Consider the following 16,510-nt stretch of genomic DNA (forward strand, 5'->3'; position numbering starts at 1 on the left):
ATGTAAGTTGAAAATGCAAAGTTTGAATGGTTAGTGCATGGCAAATATACATGAAAAATAAACATATATTGGTTATTTGAGATCTGCACTTGGATACCAGCGATCCTATCATCATCAATACATAAAGGTGTTACAATATTGTCAAATCGTTTGTCCCATAAAATTGCAACACCTCATTTACGAGATCGTAATCTCGGATTTACATCACTATTATAACCTGCATGATAATTATAATCCATGCTTATACTATCAATAAAATGTAAATTGTGGGGCATTAACCAGTGCTCTGAAACTCCACAAAAGTCAATATGTCTATGTTTAAGAATACCGGTGAGATATGAGACACTTGACATTAACCCCGTTGCATTCGAAGTCATTATGTTGATAGCCATTTTAAAGTTTGTTACACATATAAATAGAAGCCATATGAAATGAAATTTATTGGATAACAGTTAGTCAATATCACTTAGAATGCGATAACGATTTATGTTACTGTTTTCCCGACAACTGTGACGACCGAAACGCCCTAGAAGTGTCGTTTTTCATCTGCGAACTAGAAGCGTCCGCGTTCATGTTCCTTGATCTTCGGCGGGCGTCCCTTGACATCCATGGAATACATCGCACGTGTGAAGGCCAGAAACCGTTTTTCATTACAAGATCAGAGTATTCATTGGCTGCAATATTCAGCCGGTAAAGCACTTTATTACGACTTTTCAGCATGGGAAATGTACGAATCGTGAAAACTTTGGGTCCACAATCAGGTTCTATATCACAAAAATGAAATCAACCGTTGGATACAAAAGCACTTAGTCTATCAATATCCAGTGTATTTTTAAAACCAATTAAACAGAAATATTTAGTGTGTCTGAAACCCGTTTGAATGCATATCGTTTTGAACTGTTATACGTGTCGGTATCGGCTTCGGAGCCTCTATCTCATCTACTATGAGTTTTGGCTCAGACTCAGATCTTGAGTGGTTTTGTGTACGGTCAATTACCGTGCATAAGGTTGTGTGCCCGACTATTTGTATCGCGGTGTCATTGGGCATTGGTCGTTCGAAATTAACTACATCCGCGTACGACGGCGGGTCAAAGTCCGGAGCACTTGACAGTAAATTAGAATTTTTATCTGTACTTAAACATGTAACGATATCATCTCCAACACACGGTTTATTATACTCAACAGATTTGAAATTGGTGTCATGTGTAGTTTGGTTCCTGTTAAAAGGGGATTTGTGAACACCGGAAGTGACTTCATGAGACGTAGCGTGTGATGAAACATCTGTAGTAGTAGCCAACCCTCCAACAGATTTAGCATGAATGGTATTCAGTTGATGCGAGCTTTGTACTCCCGTTGTACTTGCAATGGTCTCAACGCAAAACGACTGTAGCCCACAGGGCTCCGGATCTATTGTTTTAGAACTATGGTTCTCTTTGCATATGTTTAATTTAGAAACAGAGAGTAACTCATTAGAGTCTATAAAATCTCCAAGACCACATACACGATTATCAATGCTCTTTAGGCGTTCCTCTATATCTTTTGTACGTTCACACGCTTTAGCTTTAACGTCTAATTCCAAGATACATTTTCGTACACTTTGGCCGCATTGCAAGATATCGATTTTATTACTATCCATACATGCCTTAACATAGTGCATTTGCCCTGTTCTTAATTTGTCACTAGCATGTAATGACCCTTTAAGCAGGTGAAATCCAGCTTGCAATGTAGACACGGTGTCCTTTAATAAGGCCATTGCGTTCGCGCACTGACACGAATCGTATCTACGATTCGATTCAGCGTTAACACGTGCAGGTCTAAGCGTTACAATGGAGGGATGATGTGGACGGGTTTTAAATCGTCTTGGTGTCGACTCTAGAGCAGACACTGATACATGTTTGCTCGTACTTATGAGCTCCTTAAGTGAAACAAAATCTTCACCTTGATGTATGGAAGTGAATGTGGGTATATCTCTCGCAAATTTGATTAGTAAAAACTCTCCGTTTAAGCTCGCAATTTACATCGTATGGGAAGTCCTCAAATTCTCGCAATGCATCAAACATCAATTACCTAATGTTCTCTAGATCTGGCTCACTCGATGCATAATGTCGTAAAACACTGAACAAACATGTCTCTTAGTACCTCTGTGTACCACTGATTTAGAAGCGATTCCGTCTGAAGCACGTTTACTAAATTTCCTGTTTTTAAAATGAAGTTTGTAACCAGAGGGTTCGACATTTATTTAATTACTTCGTATCGGTCGAGCATTTCAGTGAATTCAGGACATTTTATCTTTGATTTCAACCCACAAACATTCAGCGAAAGAAATGAAAGATTACTATCATCGTTATTGCCATTATTATTACTTCTACTATAATTATTATCACCAATTTGATTATTATTATTATTATTATTATTTGTATCATCATCATTTTTATTATTACTATTATTATCATTATTATTATTTGTATCATCATCATTATTATTATTATTATCATTACTATTATTATTATTTTAATTTGTATCATCATCATCATTATTACTAATACTATTATTATTATTATTTGTATTATCATTATTATTAGATATATTATTATTATCATTATTATTATTATTATTTGTATCATCATCATTATTATTATTACTATTATTATTATCATTATTATTATTATTTTTTGTATTATCATTATTATTAGATATATTTATATTATTATTATTTGTATCATCATCATTATTATTATATGTATCATCATCATTATTATTATTATTTAAATATTCTTCATATGAAAATCCATTATAGCTCTGGTGGCCACAGATTTGGGACTAACCAAATTTGGTAATAATCCATCAATAGTGCTTTAAAAAAGTATTTTTTGGTTTCAGTAATAACAAGGACAGGACTGACCAAATACATTTCAGCAAATTTGAGGACTATCAAAAAATGCTATTCACCAAATCAGGTAATGATTTTATGGGTTACGAGATCTTTACAGTTTTCTTTTCCTCAAACGAGTATATTGTATATGAAATTCTTCTAAAAAATAAAAGTTTACCCAAATAGTTACCAATCATATTTTTTATTCTATAAGCAGTATATATTCTAATATAAGTAATTGTTGTTCTTATTGGTTTTTGGAAGACAATCCTTTTTGTTTCGTTTCTCCCCCATACAAACAAGAATTTGTAGCCAGCGTTACCAACGTCCCAAAATTGTGCTATTTCAAAACTTAGGTATTGATCTCAGTCCAAAATTATGATCAATGCTAGATCTGCAAATGCAACAATAAATTTATAAAAGAAATAAAATGAAACACAGAATTTAAAAATCTATTATGTTAAGTGTGACCTTGACCTTGGAGGTAGGGGTGCAGGTGTTGTGCATGACATATCGTCTTATTATTGTTACTATTTGTGCCAAGTATTTTCAAAATCACTTGAACTATGAAGTTATAGATCGGACACAAAATAAACCCTTTAACTGACTATGTTAATCTTTGACCGCTAAGTGTGACCTTGGAGGTAGGGACCCATGTTTTGCGCCTGACATATCGTCTTATTATTGTGATTATTTGTGCAAAGTATTTTTAAAATCCCTTGATCTATAAAAAACTTATGGACTGGACACAAAATATACTCTGTAACAGTCTACTAGTATGGAAATCTTTGAACTCTAAGAATGACCTTGACCTTGGAGGAAGGGACAAAGGTGTTGTACATGGCATATCATCTTATCATTGTGACTATTTGTGCCCATTATTTTCAAAATCCCTTGATCTATGCAGAAATTACGGACGGGACACAAAATATACCATATAACAGTCTGTTAACCTTTGACCTCTAAGTGTGACCTTGACCTTGGAGGTAGGTGTGCAACCAGGTGTTGTACTTGACATATCGTCTTATTATTGTGACTATTTGTGCCTAGTTATTTCAAAATCCCGAAGAAGTTCTAGACCGGACAAAAATTATACCCTAAAACGTAGGATGTTAATTTTTGACCTCTAAGTGGACTTGAAGGGAGGGATGCAGATGTTGCGCTTGACACATCGTCTTATTATAGTGACTACTTCTGGCAAGTATTTACTAAATCCTTTGATCTATGAAAAAGTTATGGACCGGACACAAAATATACCCAATTACAGACTATGTTATTGATATTTGACCAAGTGTGACCTTGGAGGTTGGTAACAGGTTGTTGAGCAGAACACCTCTTTTCATTATTGTGAACAATTGTGGCAAGTATTTACAAAATCCCTTTAAAGATAAGAAAGTTATGGACTGGACACGACATAAACCCTCAAATTGACAATGTTGAACTTGAATGAGCAAGTGCGACCTTGACCCTGGAGGTAGGGATCTGGTTGTTCAGCATGACACATTGTCATATTATAACAAACATTTGTGCCAAATTATTTCAGATTCCTTTGATAAATGACAAAGTTATGGACTGGACACATAAGTGTGATGGATGGACAGAGGAAGCCTATTTCTATATCCCCTTTTTTCTTTGAAAAGGCGGGTGACAAAAAAACAGTGAAACTTTACGAATGTTTTGCAGCAAATTCTCCTTTGGCTTTCACCAATGTGTTCTTCATGCAATATACTTCTTTGTTTTTTGCCAAAGATAAACAAAGATGAATGTTTTGACAGAAAAGCAGACGTTTAAATGGACAAACATGTCAAAAATAACATGTTTCATGGTTTGAAATAATTCTTCTTTGTAGATTCATTTAGGAGTTAAGATGACTGGAAAAAGGAGGAAGAAGTAACTAAAAACATTTTTTATTTCTATAATAAATAACAATGCTTAACAAAAATACAGATCTAAAGGAAGCATATATGATATTATTGCAACATGTTGAAAAAATGGTAAAGTTGGTATCATTCTTCACACATTCAAGTGCCAATAAACCCCCCCCCCCCAAAAAAAGCTCCTAACATAACAACAGGTGAAAATGGTCATTACAATTGGGTCTAAAATTAAAATTACAATTTCTTATGAATTTTTCATCAAAGTAAAATGTGTATTAACATCTTGATTGATATAGAATAAAAAGGTTCAATATCCACAGTGACAGGGAATTAACAGTTACTTAAAGTTCTCTTTAAAATATTTTAATAATAAATTTCAACAGTGGTTCTGTTTTAAAACACTCATTTATTACTAAAGGTTTCCCTTTAAAGCTCATTACTACACTCATTTATCAAAAGAATTTCCCTTTAAAGCACATTATATATCAATAAAAGTTCTGTTTACATTACTTATTTATAAAGAAAGCTTCCCTTTTAAAAATACTTATATGAAAATTACGGTTCCTTTTAAAATACCAATTCATCAATAAAGATGCTAAGCAGGCAGTGTACTAATAAATATAAAATATTGAACACAATTACAACATGTACACAGTTGGTTTGAATGATTAAAGATGATGCTCTAATTTACCTATATTCTAAAAAATAATGTACCAATACTTCAAAGAAAATCACTGTATTTCTTACCTAAAAGAATATCAGAAACATGTAAGTACTTTGCCTTCTACTAAACATACTGTCTCATAGCTTGTGACAGGCATTTATTACATTGTACTATATTGTGAAAAAGTTCTTTCTCAAATATACAAAAAAACATCATATTTCTCATTTGATTATGTCTGATTTTTTCTATCAATATCCCTACCATATCAAATGTTTGCCCCCGCCCAATTATATAATACCGCATTGGTTCATAAAATAGCTCTTCTGTAATAATTCATTTTTATTTTGCTCTCAACAAGATAGCACTTATACTATACGATTTTTGTCACTAGATGATTCATGCTTTAATTATAAGGAGTTGACTACAGCGTTGGTGAACTCTGCTGTAGTAGCATATCCTCCCATATCATGTGTCCTCACCTACAAACACAAATACTTCACCTTAATGCTCATGCTATAAAACAAAAACATCCTAACAGGGAAATTCCAGAGTTGCTCTTTGGCTTAGTAGCTAACGTTGCTTACTTCAAATAACTTGTCTCTTGCCAAAATGGGTTTAAATCCTCTAACAATATCATGAAAAAGCTATCCAGGTAACTTAATTCTGACAGCACCAGATTCTACACATTCAACCAAAGCAGATAACGATCAGCTTTCCCTCTAATCATAGTCTGCATTGTTTACTATTCCGTCAGTACTTATTATGAAATGGCTTCTAGATCCTTTATCAATGGTTAAGCAGGAAAGTCATATGACCTTGGCAGTGTCCACACCATTTTAAATCCAAGAGGTTTTTTATGCTATATGGAACTTAACCATACAGTCATGGAATAGTCCCTTTTTTCTCTAACAAAAAATATTTTTCTAGAACTCTAAGCTTCAGAGATTTAAGATGATATATCTGATGTTCTTTTAAAAGAAAACTAATTTAAAGAAAATTCTCTATATATGTTTCAGGTTTGAAAACAAAATTAATAAAAATGCATATAAGAAATTGATCAATAGATCCTTTTAACTAATACCTTTCCAGCTTTTACTACTTTCTGGACAGCATCTTCAATGAGCTTGGCATGATAGTCCAAACATAAGTGTCGTAACATATTGCAGCCTGCAAACAACACAGCTGTTGGATTAGCTATGTTCTTGCCTACAGCTGTTGCAAATGAATGTCTGGCTCCCTGCAAATATCAAATAATTTGAAAATTGATATAAAAGAGTAAATAGTAAAAAATAAGTAGTCACCTACAAATGTTTACAACTTCCATTTACTATACCAAAGTTTTGGCTATACAGCCTTCTTAAGGGTACATATATAACCAATAAACAGGAAAATATGTCAGCATCGCATGACCACAATAGAGACAATGTCAAAATGTTGCAAAGTGTCTGGTATAATTAATCATATACAGGATGCATTACTAGTGAAGAAAGCTATTAAACTGCAAATATTAATTAAAAACAACAGTAAAACTGACTAAGATATAATCAAAATACATTTTAAAAATAAAGAAATATTTGAGTGAATAAAGCTATTTATCTACTGCAAAATTTATTGTTTGGATCAAATATATTCACAATATAATATACATTCCCCAAGCTTCTCATCAACAAACCATACCAGTATAATTTCCATTATAAAATGTATAACAAAAAACTATCTCCCAAAAATGTCCGACCCCTTTAGGGGGCCCTAGATATGCTTGTAAAGGCAGGGGGAAATTAGAGACATAAGTTTAAACCTGTTCAAATATTGCAGTATCATCACTATAGCCTGCTCTGGGCACGACTCCCGCTCCACCTACAAGACCGGCTGCCAGGTTATCTATAATGTTACCATACAAGTTGGGCATAACCATAACATCAAACTTTCGTCATTTATGGTCCGAATTTCGCAAAATATCTTTTAAAAGAAAGCTGAGAATTTGATCTTTTTAACCGTGTAATGATTATTTACAGAACTTAAATATTTTCGGAATTGCAACAAGTTAAAAACGCATCATTTACTACCAGCCGAATGGCGACTTACACACACAAAATCTTTTCATATAGCAACAAGATATTATTGTTTCTTCATTTGTGGCCGAGAATTGTGAAATAATCTCCATAAAAATCGTATATTCTGTAGCATATATATTTATTTTTAAAATTTCTTTTGCGTATTCAAATAAAATGCGGATAAAACATCGTTACGAATTAACGCCCCAAATCACGGTACAATCGGTCAAATTGTCGTGCATATTTCTAAGTCAGACACTATTTTTTAAATAAATTAAAAGTATGCTAAAGTAATATTCAAACCGCGGCAGAAAAAAAACTATCATTATTTTTTTTCTCTAAAAAATGACCTAAACATTTGTTGTGATAAAAGTATTGCAATAAAGTTGAAAGAACATTTTGGATTACATTGTTGTTTTTTCCATTTAAAAGGCCCTTTTCATTAAAGTATTTAATCCTCAATTATTCAATCAGAACCTTTTCAAAGGCAATTTGTCCCATCAAACACCTATTCATTTATTTAGATAAACCTTTGATGTGAAAAATAGTACTGTCATAATTGATATTTGCTGCAGATTCAGTAATTGGTTTAATAATGATAAATAATGTGCATCATTTTTATTGTTCCACTGTGATAGTTTTCACACTTTTTCTCAGGTGTTGCCATTTGAAACTGGTTATCCAATTAAAATCCAAACACACATATTTCTTAAGAATGGAATGAGACATATAAATGTTTTAAACTTTACTTTTTGTTTCTATTACGTACATTTTTCACATGCGACCTTTAAGATGTTCAGAATGGCAAACTGTAAAGATGATTTTAAGTTCTCAGCTATTGAGGATCTTGAAGCAATTTTAGGGGATTTTACTGAAAGTGAATATAATTTTAGTGATAGTGATTTTGAGGTAGAACAGGAACATAAATCTAAATGAAATAAGAATAAGGGAAAGATAAGTGTTACAAAGACATCTAAAAAATTGTATCAGTTTGTCGAGTGTGACAAGTCTTACGCTTCAATTTCAGGAATGCGTGGTCATCTTCGTTCAAAGCATGGGAAGCAGGATGTTCAAGGGAAGACCATGAGAAAAATATTATTTGGTATAACTTATACATGTATTAGGCCAGGGTCAACTTTACCTCAGCATTCACTCACAGAAATTGGGAATTATTAAAATAGCCAATTATTAAAATAGCAGAACACAATGTAATAATTTCTGATGCCCAGTATTATTTGATATATGAAGTGGACATACTATGTACTATCACCTTGTCATAATACACTCGACTATCTATAGAATAATAAAAGAGCAAAAACTAGTTTTTTATATATGTATTTAATATCGGTTTATATAACTGGTAATTTTGGAACATTTTTTAACATTTATAAAATTACAGTAACAAAAGCAATTTAACCAGTATTACAACAAAATATACAATTTTACACAATCTTATTATATGTAGAACAACAGCAAAAACCTCACCTTGAAATTTAACTTGAAACATTTTATTGATTTTTAAGTTTTGCATTGCTTTTCCTCTAAGCAAAATCGTATCATTAACTCAGTCCTGTTTATAGACTGCTAAATGCCTGCTGCACAGTAAATGGGCTAATTTTTCAAATTTACATGGCAGGCTTTTTTGTGTCTTTTAACAAAGGACTTGCTATAAAGCAAATAAAACCAATAGTTTTTCCTAAATATAGATACAGGCATTTTTATACCCTAAAATTGCCCGATCTTACCTGTAATGTATTTGTTTTTTGTGTGTGATTTTAGACTTCATATCACTGTTATCTGTTTTAATTTATCACTTAATTTTAATGTCAATGTTGCCTTCAAGAAATCCTATTCCTCTGGCATTTGCGTTGGTGTAGTCAAACAGGGTTCTTTCCGAGGGCAGTTTAATAAAACCAGAATTTCTTAAATTGTCATAAGTTGTTGAACTCATTTTAAATAAATGCACCATTTGATGATTGATGGGTGCCAGCGCGTACCATGTTTATCTTTCAGTTCATCATTCAGTTCAGTTTATCTTTCACTTTAGTTGATGCTCCCAAAACAAACGCTGGTAAGAAGTTTCATCTGGGTGATTTTTTTCATTTCATTTTCACAACTTTCCATAAGTTCTGACAGATTCTGATAAGCAGAAACCTTCCGTTTTATTATTTTTGTTATTTCTCGTCTTAATTGTGCATTTTCCAATTGTAATTGCTGGCTGTAGTCTTTTAATTGCTTGACTTTGTGTAGTTTTTGATTTTTTGTCAAGTTTTTATTTGAGGTCTTACATTTGGTCCAATCCTTCTGAGGTGTAGATACTTTAGGGGTACTTGATCTACATTGAAGTGTTTTGAGGAGTGTTCTACTGTTGTTCTGACAATTAACACACATCGACTTCCATTCTTTCTTACAAAAAATCACATTTTATTGACCTTATTGTTGACTTGATGTAAAAACATTCACGGTGACCTTGATATTTATATCCCTCCCACACATCAAAAAAGCTCCAACTGGAATAAGGTCTTGCAGATCAGAGTCTTGGTTTCCTTCACAAATATGGTATTGACTAACAACATCAAGTACTTTCTGAACACACTTGACAGAATAACAACATCTTCCAATCTTTTCATAAATACTATGACTGTCAGGCAAAGATTTGCCATGGACAATGATATTTACCATTAAGTTTTTGTTTACCCTTACACATGTCTTAACTCTTGGTATTTCCCAATGGTCATTGCTATAAAGTTCGACATACTTCATATCTGATGAGTTTGTCAGGTAGATAAAATTACTTCCTGTTTTTAAATCATGTTTACAACTATCCCTAAGTTGACTAAATACGCGACATTTCTGACTCGCAATAAAGTCTACAACATCTGGTGAGTATGTATGCAGTTTATCCAAACAAACTATAAATTAATTTGCAGAAGACCCGTCATTGTCAACATATTTCACAGGACTCGACTCATTATTTACATCAATAGAGCAAATTTCGCCCAACAGAGTTGAGAAGAACGCATCTAGCTGATTCTGCTGCATCTGCAAAAAATGAAGCATATTCAATTATTCATTAAAGTTTAACTGTTATAGTTTAGATATCATACGTTGTGCATTGATAATATTGTATAGATTGTTGAATATTAAAAATCGATATATCAATATCGAATGGTAATATTAAATGAGTACCATACTTTAAAAATCATTCAACTTAATATGAAATATGCCTTGCCTTACTATTCTAGACAAGATTGGAACTTCCATAGCCAATTGTGTTATAATTTAAAGAAATACCGAATGAAATAAGTATATAGGCTATGTCAAAGATTATTTATATATTTAAATTAAGAAAAATATTATAACCAATATGTAATATAATAAAGCCAGTTGAACCGATATAGACTGGTAAATAGTTAATTTGAATAATGTGTTTTTGAATAATAATTTTGCATAAAATAATTCGTTTAAAGAACTTACGGAAAATGGAAATCGTGGAAAATAAACGTTTCTTCTGCAGTTGATTTCATCGGTTATAAAATCGGATAAATGTGGGAAAATATTCGTTTCTGTCAAAATTAAGTGTAACATACAAGGCAATAAATATTCACTTTTAAATAAAGTAAGTAATTTTTTATCTTCATCGTTCTAAAACTAACTTAAAAGTCTTAAATTTGGAGATATACTCCTCCATGTGAATAATTCTGGTATACTAAACGTCCACCACTGGATCCTGCTTATTAAATTTCATCTACGAAAACACTGTCAAATTAACATGCAAAAACTTGTTATGATGTTCCACTTGTTTTTTTTTCTTTCTTGAAACTGCAAAAAAGAAACAGAAATAAATAGGTGTACATAATAACCAAAATGGTCTTATATCAATAATTAAATTAATATATTTTTACCCATAGATAACCCTAGCATATCATAAATGAAATGTCGATTGATGATGTAAAACTCTCAAATGTAAGTAATTGGCATAACAGTAACATTTTAATGTGCAAATTCAATAAGACATTTCCGCAATTATTTTACTTTTTATATAAAAACAGTTAATTTTGACAACAACAAAATCAAAATCCCTATATTACCTTTGATGTCCAAATCATTCTTTTATGTCCATATTGTGTTTTCTGTCGACTGTTTTTCATGTTTATAAATATAGATATTCCTATCAGCTAATTGTCATCAAACATTAGTGTCAGTCTATAAATACAAGAAAATTCCTATGATTATTGACAAAAAGTTATTTACTTTGACAATATGAATTGATAGATCTTTACTTTGACCCCTTTACATGTAGATCTATTTGAATATCACTAGATTAAATCTCAAATATTGACATGTGTTCCTTTGTTAACAAATACGTTGTGGTGAAAAACCTATTGTAATCTATTAATCTGATAAATAGAAGCAGAGAGATTAAGGTAATGTAGGAATCTTGGCATAAAATGAAAACAACACAAATAAAACAAAAACAGTTTGACAGAATTCCATACAGTTTATATATCATTTGAATCCCAGAGTACGAGTTAGTTAAAGGCGAATCAGACTACGTTAATCATATACAATGTTATTGTATATAATGAAAATATATATTCCTAATGTAACTAATAATGTTTCAGTTATTTTACTTTGAATGCAGTAAGTTAAATACAAATCTACCTTCAAAAATACTAGTATTCACTTACTTTTCACTATGCCAGTTGTCTTCTATAGTGTCTATAATTTCCTTTATCTTTGTTTGAATTTGAAAACAAGTTGTTGTTGTAGCCTCGTTTTGAAATTCATCAAGTTTCCATTATTTTTCTATTAATAATTTATTTATTATAATTTATTTGAAATACAATTTTTTCCCCTTTTCATGGTCTAGTTTAACAAAAAAATATAATATAAAATACTCGTACAATGGAAATGAAAAAATAAATAAATAACAAATATTCGATTGATTATCATGAACTTAAAATAAAGCCACCTATCTGGTTTATAAATTAGAACAAAGGGTAGTAACTCAATCAAGACTACTATGTTTGATTACACTGAAATCTGACGTCCTACCAACGTAATTCCAACATGTTGATACATCGTGACATATATCCAACTTTGATTCAACGTTGAAACAACGTCAGGTCTTTGCTGGGTTTATTCATCATGTTGATACTTCAAGATGGTACAAACAACAGTCTGAAATAAGTATATAACAATATGTAAATATAAAGTAAAATAAAGTAGAAACAATGCATTACATCAATTAATATCTTATGTTCTCATATAGAACATAATCAATTACATGTCTAGTGGCCAATTCATTTCTTTAAACTCAGCAACAGTCCTTAAGTATCATATTTATAGCTTATTGAATTATACACACATTTAACATATACAATACACAATACATCACATGTGACTTACCATCTGAGGGATGAGTGCAGTACATCAACCTAATACCTTCTCTGACTATCAGACCAGTAACTGTTAACTGCAAGGTTAAATATTACTGGTGAATAAAAGACGAAAGGTGACTTGATAAATACATGTCATTCACCAACTCATACTTTTTTACAAATTTCACAATCAATGGACTGAACCAAAATAGATCCGAATCATAATAATGCAATAAAGCATTTAATAGCAGTTCGGGTAAATACATACCAACTTAAGAAATAAATAACTTGACCACAAAACACAATGTCTTTTCCCACCAAGAAATCACATGACATAAAATAGCTAAAATCAACGATCTTTGAACCAATCATTTGAATTCTTAGAATACTGACCACAGATCCGACCAATGTAATCATAAGATAAAATAAGTTAAAACCAATAGAGTAATCTCCCTTGAAAAGTATCAGACAAGACCGGTGGATGTGTCTCCCTTTGCAAAGTTATAAAATTCAACATTAAAGCAAGAGTTTTGTCCCTTAGACCTGATCTTAAAAATAAGACCCTGTTACATATACATGTACTGTCCATAAGAGAGGGGCAAGATATTAAATTTAAATAAAATATGCTCTTACTCAGGGTGTCGGTTTGGCCCTTGAAATGACTCTTTGACCCATCAAATTTTCAAATGACCCTTAGAATTTTAACTGGAGGGTCAAGTTTTGTTAAAATCACGGGGATTTGGCCTTGTATTTGGTAAAACTTAGTCAATACTGGTCAAAATGACCCTCAGGATTTCATGGCAAGTGAATGCCCTGCTTTTACTGATGCCTACCTGGTAAGGAAAGTAATTCCATTGAATACAAACATGTCTTACAACAGTGCAACAGTGTTCCGTTTGTGTCACTACTGTAGTCAGCAACATAAGATGATAAAAATATCAAAGGATGTTCATTTTCTTTGTTCCTATAATCCTACTCATGTTCTACAAATATCAACAACTAATCATGGTAAGAAATATAAAAATCCATATGTTAATAAGCCAAAACACAAACTTTCATTGACTTTACTTTTCTAAATGTTGAAAATACATCTATTTGCTATACATATGTTTATTTGTAATGTTACATGTATGATTTGAATATGTTTGTCATTCTCTATTTACATAGCAACTGCTAAATTAAATATGCCGCCATTATTCTCTGTAATTGTTATAAAATGATGCTTATGTTGTTTAATGATGTAAACCAAAGATGGAAATAAAAGTTTGAAGTTTGAAAATGTCTTTTGCATGTTTCGCGGCAAATAGGTATCATTGATGCAAAGCATCAAAGGGCATCCAAGCAAGAGAAAGAGCAAATTACACTATCTCAATCTATTGAAAAGTTGCAGCACTTTGAAATCAGTTAAGATGAAAAACAAGAGCGATCAGTAATCACATGTGTCGCCTCATCATGGCCAATTTTATGTTGGGACAAGTTTTGTGACAGACAGACAGACAGACAGACAGACGGACAGTGCACAACTAGACTTGGTACTGATCATTCCTGTAAAGTTTGGATAAAATTGCACCAGTAGTTTATGAGGAGTAGTCCGGACAAGCTTTTGCGTATCTGGCAACACACAGAAAAAACACCTTTTTATCAAAGGGCCATAACTCGACCAAAAATCATTCAACCGGAAAACCCGTACAATATGCGCAAGGACTTGAGCTACAGATCAATCCTGTAAAGTTTCATTGAAATTGCATTAGTGGTATAAGAGAAGTAGTCCGGACAAACTTTTAAAAATAAAAATTATTAAAGGGCCATAACTCTGACAAAAATCATTGAACCGGAAAATACTGACAATATGCACAATTAGACTTGGTACTGATCATTCCTGTAAAGTTTGGATGAAATTGCACCAGTAGTTTTTGAGGAGTAGTCCGGACAAGCTTTTGTGTATCTGGCAACACACAGAAAAAAAACACCTTTTTATCAAAGGGCCATAACTCGGCCAAAAATCATTCAACCGGAAAACCCGTGCAATATGCGCAAGGACTTGAGCTACAGATCAATCCTGTAAAGTTTCATTGAAATTCCATTAGTGGTATAAGAGAATTAGTCCGGACAAACTTTAAAAATAAAAATTATTAAAGGGCCATAACTCTGACAAAAATCATTGAACCGGAAAATGCTGACAATATGCACAACTAGACTTAGTACTGATCATTCCTGTAAAGTTTGGATGAAATTGCACCAGTAGTTTATGAGGAGTAGTCCGGACAAGTTTTGTGACGGACAGACGGACAGACAGACGGACAGACAGACGACGGAGAAGTGATCCCTATATGTCGCCACTACTCCGTAGAGGCGACACAAAAACACAATGCAAAATAGTGATTTTAAGCAATTTTGAGACGTTGCCATGGTAACAAGAAATTTAAGATCGAGCATGCTGTTACAGAGGCTATGGTCCATATAACATTTGTGCCAAATTTCATTAGACTAGTATAGAAGCATTTATCAAAGTTTCATAGCAGTTTGGACTTGTAACGGGAGGCTTTTCAATGAAAATTACCCAAATAAATAATTGTTTAAACAGAAATCTATTTAAACTCGTTTTCGCTGAAAATGTCTTTAATTTAGAAATCTATGCTTGTATAGATTAACACCACGTGAAAGCATGATAATGAAATCAATTATGATAAAATTATGCATCATAATTATATACTAGCAAGAGTCTAAAAGCAAATTAAACACTTAAACTACAACAACTCAACTTAATGGACCCCAACAATAAAAAATCATATACTCTTTTGTTTGCGTTATGTGCAAAAGTGGACCCACTTGCGGAAACCAGTCTGAACGCCTCCTTGTGCGACCTGAACAATGTTCAAAATGGTACACAAGTGGTTCATGTATACAGCCTGTTGTGCAATACAAACATAAGTAAAAAAATACATAAATATACATGTTAACATTTGTTTCACTTACAAATTTGCAGTAGATATAATAATAATAATAATAATAATAATAATAATGTACACAATGCAAACATGAATTATTGAAAAAGCTGTGGGTCCGAAGCATATAAATGCTTTGTTCTAAAGTATTCTAGCCCCACTTAAAAACCCAATCAACGATGCACTTGTTTTTTTTATTATTTAAAATTGAAATCTGACCTTTTGATTGACTTCTTCTGTAGTCATTCTTCGCTAAAGAAGTCATTCATAAAAGGTCAGTTTTCAATTTTGAATAAAAAAAACACTGCAAAATAATCCAGCATAAACTTGCAAAAAATAAATATATATTTGTATTATTTATGCTATACAAGATTGGGATAGACACTTACATTTGATAAACATTTGATTAACTATTCTTTACTTAAACTGAGAAAATCAATTTTACATAAGTCTATACAGACAAAGCAGTGATAAAATCTGATATTTTTTTTTGAAATGATGAAAGGCTTAAAATAGTTCACTCGGAAAGCCTATTCTACGCGACCTCATATCTAATAATTACTGAGCTGTGCCAATGACCAGGACTGTTAATACAACGAAATGAGTAAAGCAATGTTGGCCAGATATACCATCCTAAAAACAGTACTTTTTCAAATTTAACAGTATTGTAGCTATTATAAATGTTTATTGTCACTTTTTCGAATTCGCTGTTCA

At 32.1% G+C, this 16,510-nt stretch overlaps 1 protein-coding gene across 1 annotated transcript; it reads right to left on the reverse strand.

Annotated features, from left to right (window-relative positions):
- Positions 1-4,926: 4,926 nt before the first annotated feature.
- Positions 4,927-7,333, reverse strand: LOC132723798 (isocitrate dehydrogenase [NAD] subunit beta, mitochondrial-like). Its single transcript, XM_060708587.1, has 3 exons — positions 7,212-7,333; positions 6,495-6,650; positions 4,927-5,892 (listed from the first exon to the last, which is right to left on the reverse strand). Exons 1-3 carry the CDS (start codon positions 7,326-7,328, stop codon positions 5,821-5,823), a joined length of 345 nt encoding a protein of 114 aa, XP_060564570.1. The 5' UTR covers positions 7,329-7,333; the 3' UTR covers positions 4,927-5,820.
- Positions 7,334-16,510: the final 9,177 nt, after the last annotated feature.

The sequence above is a fragment of the Ruditapes philippinarum genome, unplaced genomic scaffold (assembly GCF_026571515.1).
Source record: "Ruditapes philippinarum isolate M1 unplaced genomic scaffold, ASM2657151v2 ctg12768_1_1_1_1, whole genome shotgun sequence".
Classification (NCBI taxonomy): Eukaryota; Metazoa; Mollusca; class Bivalvia; order Venerida; family Veneridae; genus Ruditapes; species Ruditapes philippinarum.